The 15,324-nt window shown below is 47.7% G+C and overlaps 1 protein-coding gene across 8 annotated transcripts in view; it reads right to left on the minus strand.

The window, feature by feature from the left end:
* USP7 (ubiquitin specific peptidase 7) overlaps positions 1-15,324 on the minus strand; it is an 81,532-nt gene that overhangs the window by 16,161 nt on the left and 50,047 nt on the right. For 5 of the 8 annotated variants that reach the window (XM_055562487.1, XM_055562489.1, XM_055562490.1 and 2 more), the window contains exons 2-9: positions 11,748-11,852; positions 6,747-6,945; positions 5,128-5,266; positions 4,370-4,458; positions 2,441-2,549; positions 1,498-1,628; positions 1,010-1,064; positions 45-125 (exon numbers count right to left, since the gene is read on the minus strand). In XM_055562487.1, the coding sequence (XP_055418462.1) occupies positions 45-125; positions 1,010-1,064; positions 1,498-1,628; positions 2,441-2,549; positions 4,370-4,458; positions 5,128-5,266; positions 6,747-6,945; positions 11,748-11,852 (908 nt within the window). Of the gene's footprint in view, positions 1-44; positions 126-1,009; positions 1,065-1,497; positions 1,629-2,440; positions 2,550-4,369; positions 4,459-5,127; positions 5,267-6,746; positions 6,946-10,834; positions 11,010-11,747; positions 11,853-15,324 lie in introns of those variants that run through there. The other 3 variants (XM_055562492.1, XM_055562493.1, XM_055562494.1) reach the window with 3 other exon arrangements.

Here is a 15,324-nt window from a genome sequence, read left to right on the forward strand (position 1 = left end):
AAAATTTTTACACAAATCATTCTTTAAAACTGGTAATCACATACCACCATCTTGCCTCTGAATAATTTAGGTATGGTGCCTTCTACACATGTGCCTTTCATCTTGTTTTCCACATTATCAAGCAACTGGAAGAGAAAGTTTTGGCTTTCAGAAAATGTTACGCTTAAGCATTATGCAGTAATTTGAAACGTGACTAGGAAATTTCAATGGTCAAAGAAATTCTAGACTATAAATATTATGACCTTTAGCATGCAATTATCAAAAACATACAAAATCTTCTTTCTTGGTTGGATATTTACAAAAATAACTACATGCAACAGTTGAGATTAACCCTCTATACAGCCTTTGGAATGAATTAGTAATTTGTAGTGCCTTTAGAAGCATTTTTTTATATTCATTTTTACCTCTGTGGAAAAGCATGTAAATTGAGCACTAAACTTAACTCGTATTGGTCCACACCAAGAGATTAATGAGGTTGAGCCTGTCAACAGGATTGACTGGTTTGTCCATGGATATTTAATGAACTGGATTCAATCCAGCTAGTGCTGCAAAAAAGAAAACACACCTTGCCCAGCCAATCACCTTGAATTGCCATTTCACGTGTGTGTGTGTGTGTGTGTGTGTGTGTCTTGCATCACGACTGGAAAGTGGGTGCCTGCTAGTGACTAGAGGCGGCTTGGGGGAGAATCACCCACACAAAGGTCTGCCTCAACCAGGACTCATTTCTTGGGTTACTAACTGGTAGATTACGCCAATTTAACAAATTAACAGTCCACTACCTATACGGTTTCCCCTCACACTTTCCTACCAAATCATTTTCAGTCTTTCTGACCTTTAAATGAGATACGCGCCATCTTTTCTTTCTAGCTTAGTCCTGGTCCTGAACAAAGATGGGCATAACTGGAGTAACAGTGACTAAAGTAGGTCTGAGGTTCTGTTTGGTAACAACTTCTGACAGTGCTTCGAAATATGAAATGTAAGAGGAAAAAAATTATGGCAGGAAACTCACCACTCGACAGAGCTCTTGAACATCGTGTTGCATGAAGCTATCTAACGTTTCCCACCTTAGAAAGATAAAATGAATATACATTGAAACTTCTAAATTTCACACAAGATTAAGTTAACAAACTACACCATACCACCAGTCATCATTCTTAAACTAATTTAGAGGATTATTTGGGGGGTTATAATTCAAAGCCAAGTTGAATTGTATCCGGACACCAAAACACTCCCAACTTTCTCTTGTTCTGAACGTCTTACTGCACGAGGAGGTCAAGTTTGCAAGTACACGCACAGAAAGCTTGAAGACCATTACCTATCCTTTTCCTGACAGGCAAACCTAAGTGGTGCATTAGTTCTCAAGCAAAATTCTAAGAGCCCCCATTTACAAAGAGGTCAAACCAAGAACACTGGTAAAATGCCTGACACCACTGCGCGCCTGTGCTATGCTCTCAACCCCTCTGCGTCCACTAGCTGGAAAGGTCTCCCCACACGCACCCGAATGACTTGGTCAGCTTCTTTGTTCCTACGGGCTTATCGCTGTGCTGTAACTCGTAGAACACTCTTTGTAATGCTAAAGGGACACTTTTGGATGAATCGTCGCCCTCTGTTGGCATCATGTACACAGCCTAAAAGAAGCAATTCAGAAGTAAAAATGGAATCTTATGTGAAAGTATCATTTCTACCACAACGACTAAGGTAGATGGGCAGGGCTTCTCACTATCCCCCCAAAGAGCCAGAATATTCTTCCAACAATTATGGACGTCTTTAGAGATAATCTAGAAGTTACAAGAAAGTGCAAAAACAATTTTAAGCATTACTCATAGCGTACCATCCAACAAGAATCACTTCTATTTCATACTTCTTAGAGCAACATTTTTTTAACATAACTTGACATATGAGCAAAAAGAATTGATGAAACCTTCAACGCTACTGAAATTATCCACACTCAGCCTCTGATCTAATCCTATCAAGGTAATTACTGCTTCCTGGAAGACTAGTGCGATGCAAATAGGAGTGCCAGCAGACCCGCCAATGTGTCTGTGCTATTCTCATGACCTTCCTAAAGTACAAGTAACTATCCTGTTAGATTTTACATTTTATCTATAAAAACTGAAAAATCAGATTACTGGCCAGTAGTCTTTCAACTCATCACCCTCCATATAAAACTTTTCATATCTTGCTACTACTGACTTTCATATTAAAAAAAAAAGCTTGATTATTTCTAGCCTAATAAAGTTAGGTTTGCTGGCTGTACTAAGCTTTTCATCACACCACTTGGCTTCACAAGTGTCTGAACATCGAGGAATGAGGCTACGTGTAAGCATGAGGCAGGGCCCTCCCTGGAGACAAGCCTGGGGCCGGGCTGTTCTTGCCCCAGAATCCTGCAGAGAGAAGGCAGGCTGGGGAAGGTTGAGCGAGAGAAACACCATCCATTTACCTTGCGTAGCTGGTTTGTGAAAAATAAAGTCTGCAGTAGGCTGTTCATGTAGCAAGTCGCTCCCTGATTCTTTAAGCCGACGTAGCCCGTGTGCTTCTTTGAGTCCCACCTACAAAATCAGTTTGAGGTTCAGGCAAGGCTGCGCCCCCACGCTTCTGCCACATGGCTGGGGCCGGCTGCTCTGTGCAACCACCTCCGCCCCCTTCCTGACACGAGGTGACATCTGAGCACCCACCTCCAAGGGAGTTAATTCGTCGCAAAGCCAGGAGTCCTGCTCACCCGGCTCCCTCCAACATCACCCGTGTGGTTCACTCAAGTGTGGGGACTAGGGGGAACTCGGTCTGACTGGAGCAGCTGCATGGCTGTCATGTACCCAGGGCACTGCTTCCACATACAAGCTATACAGCAATCAGACTGGTTCCCTCGCACACGCATCACACACACGTTGGTCGTACAAGGCAGAAACCGCTGAAACCCTCTTTTCTGTAGTATCACATACGCGAGCAAGGACACGTATGGCGACAGGATCAGACCTCAACTCCTAGGGCCTTTTCTCGAGTCCGTTGTATCTCTGGCTGCTTAGGACAGTGAACCGTCTGCAGCACCCCCACAACCCCCTGTAGTAACAGGAAGCAGAGGAGCCCTCCCTCTGCACAATGCGAACACGTGGCCAATGCTAGACGTTTCCTGTGAGGTCAGCATCAGCAAAGACTCGGACACTGCAGGTATTAGGTTTTCTTAAGACAGTTTTGACTGCTAAGTCTGAAAAACCCAATCTGCTATTTTTGTCAGTTAAAAGACATATCGTAAGTATAGGGGAACACGTTTTTAAAACAAGGGCAAAAAAACCCCACAAAAAACTAGAAATACCACCTTGTTGCCCACCCTTGACCCCGGATATCTGAACATGATTCAAGTGTACAATTCAAGTGTGTGTTTCAAAAAGGAGAGTCTGATTTCTCTGAAAGTAGCCCAATTAATATGAAAACCAGCAGATCTCATTTGTTTTTTAAAATTCCCAGTGCCACCAAGCCACCCAGGTCAGTCTACACACTCTTGCCAGAGGAGGGCCACGTGGGAAGAGAAACACACGTGAGCAGGCAGGGCACCTGAGCCTGCCTCGTTCCTAGACCGCACTGTGCTGCTTTAGTGCTTGGCCTCGGACACCTGTTCAGCTCCAACCTGATCCCAGCGCACCAGCTGAGCCTCCAGTGGCCCCTGCAGACTCCCCTGACACCCTGCCCATTCCTCTCCCTTCTTACCCATCAAGGACCCAAAGCTACATATTCTTCAAGGCCAAAACCTTGCTCTTGCACACAGCCCTCCCAGACCTGGGAAAGGAGCGCATCCTTCCAGCTGCCCACCCTCTCCCCACCATCACACGCGTCATAGCGCTGCGCAACCTGCCAACAAAATAGCAAGTGCATATGCTGCCGTAGTTACTGTTATTAACTCCTCTGCCCGACGGGTCCCCAGGTTCTTTGAGGCTGTAAAACCGTAGCTGCCTCGTTCACCACAGTTACAGCCCCCAGAGCCCAGCAGCGTGTCTGGCTCACGGAACTGTTACTTGCTCAGTCGTGTCCGACTCTGTTACCCCATGGACCGTAGGCCACCAGATTCTTCTGTCCGTGGGATTCTCCAGAGAAGAATACTGGAGTGGGTTGCCATGCCCTCCTCCAGGGGAGCTTCCTGACCCAGGGATGGAACCCGGATCTCCTGCATTACAGGTGGATTCTTTACCATCTGAGGCACTAGGGAAGCCCAGGCTCATACAAACTGCTCGATAAATGTGCCACACAAAGGCACCGACGTGAAGCTGGCACACACGTCTGTGTGCCACAGGGCAAGCACAGAAAGGGTGCGTCTCTCCTGACACAGGCACCTCTGCTCACTCCTTTCACTACAGCACCCAATCAAAGGAAAACTTACGCAACTCCATGGGGGGCGTCCGCCTGCACAAAGACTTCAAAAGTGACTTTGTCATCATCAATAAATCCTTTCTCAGGATCAGTCACTTCCTATAAAAAAAAAAGAATATCCAACTTGCATGAGAACACATGAATGCTCGCTTCATTTCAAACAATCACCCTGGTGCCTGGTACTTAACAGATTAAAATACTGCTTTTTCAAAACACTGAAGTTGTGCTTTCTAGTTCTGCAGTGCTCTGGCCTGTTTTCAACAATGTTGTCCTCTGAATGAAATCAGCCAAAGTCTGGATGCCTCCTGGAGGAGTCGGGGGAGACCACCTCTCAGACCCAAGGCCTCCATGTCCACTTAGCAGGCAGGGTCCCAGGAGGCCACCGAGAACACTCTAGAGAGCTGAGCAGGGTGTTCCTACGTCCTACTGGCTTCTGCTCCTGCAAAAGCAGCCCCAAAGCACTGACGTGAGAATTCACTGGTTACTGGAATCTCCCTGCACCGTGCCAGCCTCAGTATTATTTTTCTTAAAGGAAATCTAGCCTATCCAAAAAGCGCTAGACTACTTTACCTTACAATGTCTGATCGGAACACTGGCTGCTGAAAACCTCAGCAAGGAATCGGGAGGAAACCCGTTTTCAGTTACCTATCCAACTCGCAGAGCAAATGTTTCTGATTCCGAAACGAATGGACAGAGGAGCTGAAGAATCAAGGATCGGGGAGCGAGGATCGGGGCTCGGATGATTCAGTCTGAGTAACTGCTACTTACGCTCCAGGCCATGAAATTGGAAAATCCCCAGTCGTTCTCTTTATGGAAGAACAAGTGACTGATGCGCCGGCTGAACGACTTCTCGTCATCTCTGTAGTTGATGATCTTCAGCACCGCCTGCGCGTGACAGGACCAAGACCTGTGCGAGGAGGGCGACCTGAGCCTCAGTCCACAGGCGGACCCACACCGACCCCGTTTTTAAGAGCACACAAAATCGCCCGTATCATTTCCTTCTATTTTTGTTTTAGATGGAATAAAGGGCACACATGTCGATCTTTAATGAAGAAAGAAGTGAAGAGGGTCCCGGGGTGCCCCTGTGTAGTCTGGAGGGATTTCAGTCTACGTTTTATGTCTTTTTGATTTCTAAAAGGTTTCAAGTTTTTTCTTGATATCTATAAAACACAAGCGTTTGAACTTCAAATAGCGTCCTGAGATTTGACAAGAGACGATAGCTTTTTGGTCAGATAGCAGTTCTAGTATCACATACGCTGGGGCTGCTTGAAAAGCACTGAAGAATGATGAACCTGTTGGTTGTCAGATGGACAGACCTAAAGCCCCAGGTTCTACAGTGTCACTCCTGCCCCTCCCCCGGGGCTGCGAGGCTCCCGGGTCGGGCTGTGCAGGGGGCTCCGAGAAGGACCCCGCCACTGGGGAGCGACTGCAGGTGCAGACATCCGGGGCAGACTGCACGTTAAATGCTTGAGGCCCAACTCAGAGCTCACAGGATGGCTTCAAACGACCTCTGACATGCCGCAGACCCGAGAGCACAGGGGCAGCAACTGCTGTCCGCTCGGGCCCCCGTGTGGGCTGCGCCTGAACCAGCTGCTGCTCAGGCTCAGGCTGTCTGCTGGACTAAACAAACCCAGCCCAAAGGCTTGTCCGATCAGGTCAGATTGTAATGTGAACTGAACACAGAAGTAAAAACACAGCCGAGGCCCTGACTAGCTCCTTAAAACTGGCTTCTGAAACACTCAGGTAAAGAGGAAAAATGAAAGGAGCTGGGTCCCCCCAGGGCCGCGGCAGACTGCTGGAGCCAGTTCGGGAGCATCTGCATTGAGGTGCCAAGAGCCACGATCTGGGGGCGGCAGGCAGACGTGGGCCAGGGAGGCGGCCTTCTCCTGGGATGGTCAATGGAGAATGAGGCAAGGAGACAAAGTGAGCTGGGATCCCCTCAATCGCTCAACTGCGCTGCTGAGAAGCACTGGGCAGCAAGAGCTTGGTCTTTAAGTTTCCAAATAACCCACAGAGTCAGTTAACATACAGTGCGGAGGTCTGCCTGGCGAGTTTTCCTTAACTATCGTCTTCCCCTCTGGCAGTTATTGGTAGGATAAGAATTACGGTAGTCCAGAGAGGCCCTAATTCCATGTTCCACGGGCAGGTAGATTCTCACATACACAAAGTTTAGTGTTTTATTTGCAGGAAAAATATACACCTTTTCTAGTTTGGAGATAATACCTACCAGTGAGTTTTTAAAGAGGGAAATGTATTGAATCTAATTGAAAATCAAATTGCTATGTAGAGGCAGCAAGGAAATTCACAGAGAAATCCAAAATTCAAAGAGGCCAATCTGGCTTATAACTAATTGTGGATTTGTAATTGCATCATTTAAACTGTCTTACGTGGAATCAGATTCAGCATTGCACTGGAGAAAGAATCCTACGCTTTTTTGGTGTGGTCTGTCTGGATAAAAGCGTGGCATCACCATAATCTTCCACGGCAGATTTCGCACAAAACACGGAGGGCTAAGGACCGACTCACTCAGTCTGCTGAAGCGCTCGACAGTGAACTGAAAGGTTGCCTCGGAGCGCCAACTCGTGTCTGCAAGAGAACGCTTTGTCAATCACAGGGCCCAGGGACCGCCGGACAACACTGAAAGCAGGACAAACCTGGGATAAACATTCTCTACGATGGCAATTCAACTGCTGAAGCCTACCCCTCTGGGGCAAGGAGAGCATCATCTCCAATTCAGTATCAGTCTAAACTGTGAGATGACATACAGGTTGTGTGAATAAAACCCCAGACTGAGAGGGCCAGCAACACACATCTGCCTTCCCACCAGACCGGCTCAGTGTGATTAAGAATGTCTACTCTACTCTGTCTTAATTCCCAAGTAATCTGCAGCGAGTGGAGAGACTGGAGGAAAGGAATAAACTTCTGTCACATCTGTTCAAGGACAGGGCTTCGGGAGGGAAAGAAAAGGGCTTGAGACCTGGGCTGAGTGTAGAGAAGAGACATGGATTTGCAGGCAAACAGGGCCTTCTGAGGAGTGGGGACAGCCATCCCTGGGAAGTGCAGCACTGCTTAGAGATAAGACCATTCCTAAGAAGTTAGCTAAAATAAACATTAGCTTCACCAGTTCAACATTTTGGTGAAATAGCACACTAGATTCTCTAAGGGGAAACATTGCAGGGGGTGAAAAATGAAGAAACTGGTATTCCTTTGGACCTGAACAGAATGAACAGTTAAATTTACTCAGCAAGACCAAAGGCCAACTTAAGGAATCAAGGTTTCTTCCAATAAAAAGCAAAGCATTGGTAAGAATTAAACTAAAAAGTCACATTTTGAATTCTAGCCTTTTCTGCTGGTGACTACTCATTTCAAGTGACCCCAGGCAGTGATACTAAGCGCCGATAACCCATTAGCCTTCTGCAGCTGTCCAACACCCCCCCCCCAAAAAAAAACCTGTTACCGGCCAGCACATACGAAAACTGCAGCGGGGAGGACAAATTGCTACACAACTTTCCAAGCAGGTCCCTGCTCTTTATAAGCCTGTCTCGTGGCAGGAGGGGTAGTGCACAGGCGCAGGGGCCGAGGGCCACACGTGACCTACAGAGTAACAGGAGGGCCTTTTCTGGCTGAGCAGCAGGGGCTACTTTGTCACCCCCAAGTCCAGGCACAAGTGGGGTTCTCAGGCCTAGGGAAAGGGTGCCGAGAACACGCCCAGGCCCTTCACACTTCACTTCTTCGCACACAGAAACTGCCCCCACTGTGGCTGAGTTTGTTCTTAAGAAAACATGTCCATCAATCCTCATGAGAGGGTAATATTCTTTACCAAAGAAAGAAAACCCCACAGGATGTGCTAACAGCGCTTTTCTCTCCATTTAAAGGCTCTGTCCCCACATGTTTTACTACCCATAACCCGGCTCTTTGCAGAGGCCCTCAAAGCAAGAGCAGCTGCATGGCATGCGATGCATTCAGGCCTCTGCAGGGGTCATCCTCATCCGTTCCCGACATAAGAGTCCACGGAAAAGGCAAAACGCTTGTTGCAGAGAATGCGGTCCAGAACGCCGGGGAGAGAAGTGGGCCACTCCTCCACAGCCACACATATCGTATTTGAGCAGAGTCCAAACCCCGCAGCCAGGCAAGGCAGGTGCGACTCAGCTCCCACATTACAGGTGGGGACACCAAGGCTTGCTGAGGTTAAGTGGCTTGTCTCATCCAAGGTATCACAGGGGGTCTCAGGACCCAAGAGCTGTGGACACTAAACACAGTGACCAAAGCCATCTTAAGAGTTTAGGGGACCACACCCAGAGCCCGATTAAACCAGCCACTATCTGGTGATGACAGGACACGTTCCGGGACCCAAAGACATGACGTCACAAGCCCCCACCTGCGTGACTTTCCGTTACCATTCAGGTTTTTGTAGGATGAGTTTTATACAAAAAAATGCCTTTTTGCTCTTCCTCCCCACACTTCAGTCAAACAGGACCACACGAACCTGGCGTGGGTGCAGAAGCAGGCCAGCCCCCCAGGGCTCCTGGTGCCGCCCTAGCCCGCCTCCTCCCCTCCCCTCCCCCACACAGTTCACACTTGCTGAATCACACACCAGATGTGAGATGCTGCTTCACGCCCAAGGCACAGGATTATCTTCCAAAATATGCTAATCAGGAGGTTTGATGTGAGATTTCATGTGAATAAAAATGTCACCACCCCGTCTTCAAGCCCTTCGTACCCATGGCATTGGTGGCCGAGACCAGAGCGCAGCTGCCCCCCAAGCTCTTCCCGCTAACGGAGCAGCTGAGAACCTGTACTAAGTACCAGCAGGTCCAGACAGGCAGGGGTACAGCAGAGCGGCAGACAGGAAGCCCCAGTCTCTCTGGCGGACAGGGCTGGCCTCGTGACCGTCCTCTGAGGAGGTAGGAGAGAAAACGGGTGGAAGGTACCCAGGACCCCATGGACTATTTATGCAGCTTTCTCTATCTGCAATGGCTTCAAAGTGAAACCCTTTTGGGTAAAAGTGGTACACTTGGGATTATAAAGACTACCTCCTATCCTGTCGGATTATTGCCTCATCCAAATAGACTCTGACCTGCCTGAGCACCACGGGACATTGACTGACCCACGCTAGCGTCTGTTGGCGAGCTTTTGTGCCGCCTGTTGCCCTCACATATCCTGGCAGAAAACCTGGTCCCCCAAAAGGTGGGCCTGAGGTTCCCCCAAAGGGCACTCTGGCAGAAACTGTATCAAACCTCAATTATTCGTTCTAATACAAATCTCTGCACATCCCAGTTAATCACCCCCGCCCCATGAAAAAAACAAAAACAACTATTCCTCCGCGGGCACCAACCGCCTGCATCTACAATCCCTCTACCTCGACTGGACATTTCTCCCACCTCTGCTGTCAGCCACTCAACTGCCGTGTAAGAGCCTCCCCGCCACGAAGGCGTCTCTGTGTGGACTGAGGCTCCTACCCTGCGGTTCCCCACACCGTGTGCCCTCCCTACATTACGCTGCCAAAGGAGACTCGGGAAAAAGGGGTGCTAGCGTATCAGAGGCTTGGGGAATCATCAACAACAACAAAAAGGGCTTTCGGAGAAACATGTTAGGAGGCTAACGGCTCACAAGTACTCAGTAAAGAAACGTGCTTAACCCAGCACTCCTCTCACTTTCTGCAGATTTCTGAACAATTTCACACGCACATATTCTGCCATTAAATGGTTCAAAATAACTATCACCACGGCCCCCCGCCCCACAGACACCATCTTTTCACTCTCCTGCCCCTGGGCCTTTGAGAAGACCAGGAACAAAGGGTATTGAAGACCACTGCTACTTTGTCCTGTAAAGTGCTTTTTCCAGCTGATAATTCACAGTAGGAGCATTTCTGCTTTTAGGTTCCGTAACGCCATCATTGACTACTAACAATTTAGTACAATTGGCCTCAAAAGGAAGGGATGTTGTGTACACTGTGCTCTCCTTACACTGGTTCTCAGGTGAGGCAATCTGGGGCCCCCGGGAGACTTCTAGCCACTATGAGAGACATCTGGAGCTGTCACGACTAGGGAGGGAGGAGGGGATAACACGGCAACCTAAAAAGTACAGGACGGACCCTTCTGAGCAAGAAGGACCCACCAAAAGGCTTGGAGGCCTCGGAAGCCTGCGCCTGGATCCACATCTGCGCCTCCTCCCGAGCCCTCCCTCCCCAAGGACACCTGGGGCGACGCCAGGACGAGCCTGCACTGTGGAACCAGCTAAGGGCAGGGCTCTGGCTGGCTGGGGCGGCTCCCTGCTCTGGGAGAGGCTACCATCGACCCCTGCCTCGGGCCTTCCCCGCGGCGCTCTCTGAACCACTGCTGGCCTCTCCAGGGTCTGCGATGGAACCAAAGGGCCCCCGCAGCCGGGGGGCCACCCCACACCGTCGCCCTCTGGTCTGCGGTGGAAAGCGCACTCCACAGGTAACAAAGCAGCGGGTCAGACCACGCCTCTTTACCTTCCTCAGATATGGCCTCAGCCCGCTGCCAGGGGTAAAGCGCACTGTGAGAGAACTCTCAACTACGGCTGCAGTTTCTCATGGAGGCTGAACATTTGGCAGGAGGTCTGAACAGCAGTCCTTCTGGTGGTGCAGCCCGTGACTGACGGTTTCTTTCAACTGCCCCGTTACACCCCTGGGAAGGACACAACCCTCATGAGGATTGATGGACACGCTTTTGACAGAACACGGTTTCATATTACACTGCAAGACTCCGGGGGGCCGCATAAAGTGACTATTGGCTGCTACCTTCTCGTGGGGTTGACCTGGCAAACGCACAGGTCACACCCGTCTGATAAGGCATAATGAAGAAATAGCCTCGAGAGAAAGTGCTTCCCTAGGCCCAAAATGCCCATGCATGTACAAATGTGTATACTTTGCGCAGAGAAGATAAAAGACCAAAAGTCAGTCTGGGGGATGAAGCCCAAAGCTCGATTCTGATTTTTGAACCTAACCGGAGGGGGGAGGGGTGATCAGCTACAGACAACTGATACACCTGCTACAGTAAGAATGCAATGGGAAGCCACGTTCCAGTGTCTAGAAGTAGTGTGCTGCAGACGGAAAGGAAAGGACAGTAAGGTACTTGTTCTGAGTACTAGGAGTGGCTGGAAAATTAACTGCAGGCCTGAGCAAATACCCGTCAATTACAGACTTCTGTATTTCCACCTTCTCGCCTAGGCTGGGGAGAATCAACTTACCTTGAAATTTGCAGGCAATCGTGAAATTCAAAACCAAACCAGGCTCCTAAATTTTGCTCAGATACAACTTCCTGAAAACTAGCTACTCTTAAAGAGACTCAACAGTCCTCACGGAAGAGGTGTCTGCTTCTGACCTCTTTTTGCCCAACACGAGGAGACGAAGCCCGGATACTCACCGTCCTCCATATCCTCCTCCGTGTTGCTGTGCCCGTCACTCATGGCCACATTCCCGTTGATTACAGGGTTTTGGGTAATTCTCGGTGGGTCATCTGTATCTCCAGCTTTGAAGGAAACAAAGAAATTCCACGATTTTTACCTTCCTGGCTTGGATCAAGTAAACAAAAACATATCTGTACTCTGGACGATTTCCAGTCACTAATAAGTTCCAACCATGCCAAATAACTATACTCTACCCCAAAAGATACTTACTGGTATGTATGCTAAACAAACTTTTGTTCCTTTCAAAATGCTAAGTGGGTTCTGAACACACAATAATCTGCTGAATTTGCAATGAAATTTATTTTGAAAAAGGTTTCTACTCATTAAAACTCAATCCTAGAGAAAATATTGTTTGGGGGTGGGGGGTTTAAAACAGCATACGTTAGAATCTTCCATCATGGATACACGTGCCTTAAAACAGCAAGGTCATTCTAAACTGTTACTGGACACTTCAATCATATAAAGTATGTATCCATACCAAAGAACAGGAATGGCATTTTGGGGTGTGGGGAATTTGAAAAGGGGATCCCTGGGAGGATGAGAATGGACAAAGATCCTACAAAGGATCTTGAGATTAGCAGAATGCTTGCTGAAGGCTGGCCTGGAAAACATTTATATAAAATCAGAAGTGAGGATTTAAAACTTTTAACCAATGACTGGCAAGTATGAAGTGTAAACTCCAACTGTAACACTCCCATCCCTCTTCATTCATTAACTACAATCTTCTTTGAGACATAGGGCCATGGTTTAAAAGAAAAAAAATTTTTTTAAACTTCTGGCAGGAATTAGGATTTAAATAGCCTCTAAGAACCCACGGAGGATGAAAGGAGTGAGGAAAAGGGGGACATGGAGGTTCTGGAAGGTTGTAAAGGCTCTAGTAATGGAGCCCAGGACCACGAGGCTCCTGAGCCCTTCAGCAGCCCAGTGTCTGAAAAAGGGAACCATCTCCAAGGAGTGGCTGGATGTTACTTATTCAAGTGTCTGATAAACGTTAAGGAGGTGGTAGATGACGCCTTGGTTGAAGTGCACTGGGTTGAGGGCCACTTTCCCTTTTTACTTCCATGCATTGGAGAAGGAAAGGGCAACCCACCCCAGTGGTCTTGCCTGGAGAATCCCAGGACGGGGGAGTCTAGTGGGCTGCCGTCTATGGGGTCGCACAGAGTCGGACACAACTGAAGCGACTTAGCAGCAGAGGGCCAGAACAGGGATTTGATGAACCCGCTTTGTACTTATATACGTAACCAAATTTTCAGGCTTGTTGCTAGTTAACTCCAAAGTTCTCGCACAGCTGGGAAAGTTCTATAAAGCCGCTTGCTTTGAAGAGTGGCCTGGGCGGGGCGGGGGTGGCAAGCTGAATTCCATCATTAGCCCACTAGTAACATTATGTGGAATTGTCTTAAAAAAACAACAAATGAGTCCATTTTTAAACACCTGCCTCCTTTTAAAAAAAAAAAAAAAGAATTACAGGGCATTGTAGTATGGTAGTTCAGAGAAAGAATTGTGGTGATCAGCATCAACAAAATGCCATCAGTAAACTCATAAGGGATTTAAACCTGACTTAAGCTGATCCCTTTGGAGAAAGAATTGGCAACCCACTCCAGTATTCTTGCCTGGAAAATCCGATGGACAGAGGAATCTTGCAGGCTGCAGTCCATGGGGTCACAAGAGTCGGACACGACTGAGTGACTTTGACTACTCTGACTTGACTGACTGGTCAAAATGGCCATACTTTTAATTTAATCCTGTCCTTCTGGCAAACAGAACAGTTTACTGCAACTAATGATGTTCTGTGTTTCCTTGTATGGTCAGCTTTCCCTGGCAACTCAAACACTCCAACAGAAATTAAGAATACCAGCTACAAACAGGAGATGTGGTTTTTTTAAAGTGGCTACATAGCTGTGTATTTGGACTTCAGTATTTCAGAGCCTTTCCACCACTCCAACAAGCAGTGGGTCTGATTCAGCACCATGGACAGCACCCTTCCCTTTCTCCTCTAGGCAAGTTCCAAACCTCAACTTCAGGTTACATTTCTCAAATAATTCCTGAATATAAACCGTCCTTTTTTTCCTTGAGTATCTCAAAACACACCTTAGAGTTCCTTGGAAGCCAAGAAACAGGTATTACCACCCAAATTTAGACCACTGCCAGTCTTGATGTTTTTGTTTTTATTAAATATCAATAAACCAGTGAAGTTGCTCAGATGTGTCTGACTCTTTGCGACCCCATGGACTGCAGCCCACCAGGTTCCTTCATCCATGTAATTTTCCAGGCAAGAATACTGGAGTGGGTTGCCAAGAAGGATCTCCAGGGGATCTTCCCGAACCAGAGATCAAACCCAGGTCTCTCACATTACAGGCAGAGCCACCAGGGAAGCCCAAAGTGAAAGTCACTCAGTCATATCCAACTCTTTGCGATGCATGTATAGTCCATGGAATTCTCCAAGCCAGAATACTGGAGTGGGTAGCCTTTCCCTTCCCCAGGGGATCTTCCCAACCCAGGGATCAAACCCAGGTCTCCCACATTGCAGGCAGATTCTTTACCAGCTGAGCCACTAAATATCAATATATACATTTAATTAATTTTTGTCAGGGTTATCAATAAAAGCTGTTTATGAAAACACAATTTTTAAACTGGCCCCCCAATCATGACACCCTGACAAAAAAACTGGAAAGTAAGAAGTAAGGAAAGTAGAAATTCCTTTTCCCGTTGCTTATCTAGCTTGAACCATATATGGTAAAAATGTACTTTGACTGAAATTTCTACATTTACCCTCCTAAATTAATTACCTCAAACCATCAAAAAATATTTTGAGGAAAAATCCTACAAAGGCCTATGAAATAAACAACACATTCCACCAATGGAGTATTATACAGCAGTTTTTTTTTTTAAGGTTCTTGGGGAATTCCGTGGCAGCCCAGTGGTTAGCACTCACACCTTCGCTGCCCAGGGCCCAGGTTCAATCCCTGATCGGGGAACTAAAGGTTCTCAGTGTACCTATATGAGGTTCTGAGTTAATAATATTAAATTTTTTAAAATGAAGATGCCATATCTATCATCATAGCTATAAAAGAGATAAGAGTTTTGTTGGAGTAAGACTATGTAAACTCTTATTGCCCTTTACACCAATAAACAAACACAGACTAGAACACAAGCTAGTAGGAGGTTCTGAAGCAGTGGTGACTCCCCCCTGCAGACACACCCCCGTCACGTGAATGCACCAGGGATCTTGAAGCCATTTGCTCGACATGTGCCTGGTACTCTGACTTTAGTTCCTCAGGTCTTTAGAAGAGCTTTAAAGCATGGTTTATAGTGCACACGTGCAAAAACGACAAGTTTCTCTGAAGTTGGCTCCTAAAGGCAAGGCGGGTAGGGTTCCACAGTTAGAACGAGGTTCTCCTGAGCACCGTCCCATCTTCTACATAGTACACATTCCTGCTGGGCTGACCAGTTTTCCACACGTCACAGGCATGGTGACAGTGGCCCAGGCCGGTGGCTGTCCAACTGCAGAAAAGCCCCCGGCTGGCCCGTGACGTA

This window comes from Bubalus kerabau, chromosome 23 (assembly GCF_029407905.1).
Source record: "Bubalus kerabau isolate K-KA32 ecotype Philippines breed swamp buffalo chromosome 23, PCC_UOA_SB_1v2, whole genome shotgun sequence".
In the NCBI taxonomy this organism is placed as follows: Eukaryota; Metazoa; Chordata; class Mammalia; order Artiodactyla; family Bovidae; genus Bubalus; species Bubalus kerabau.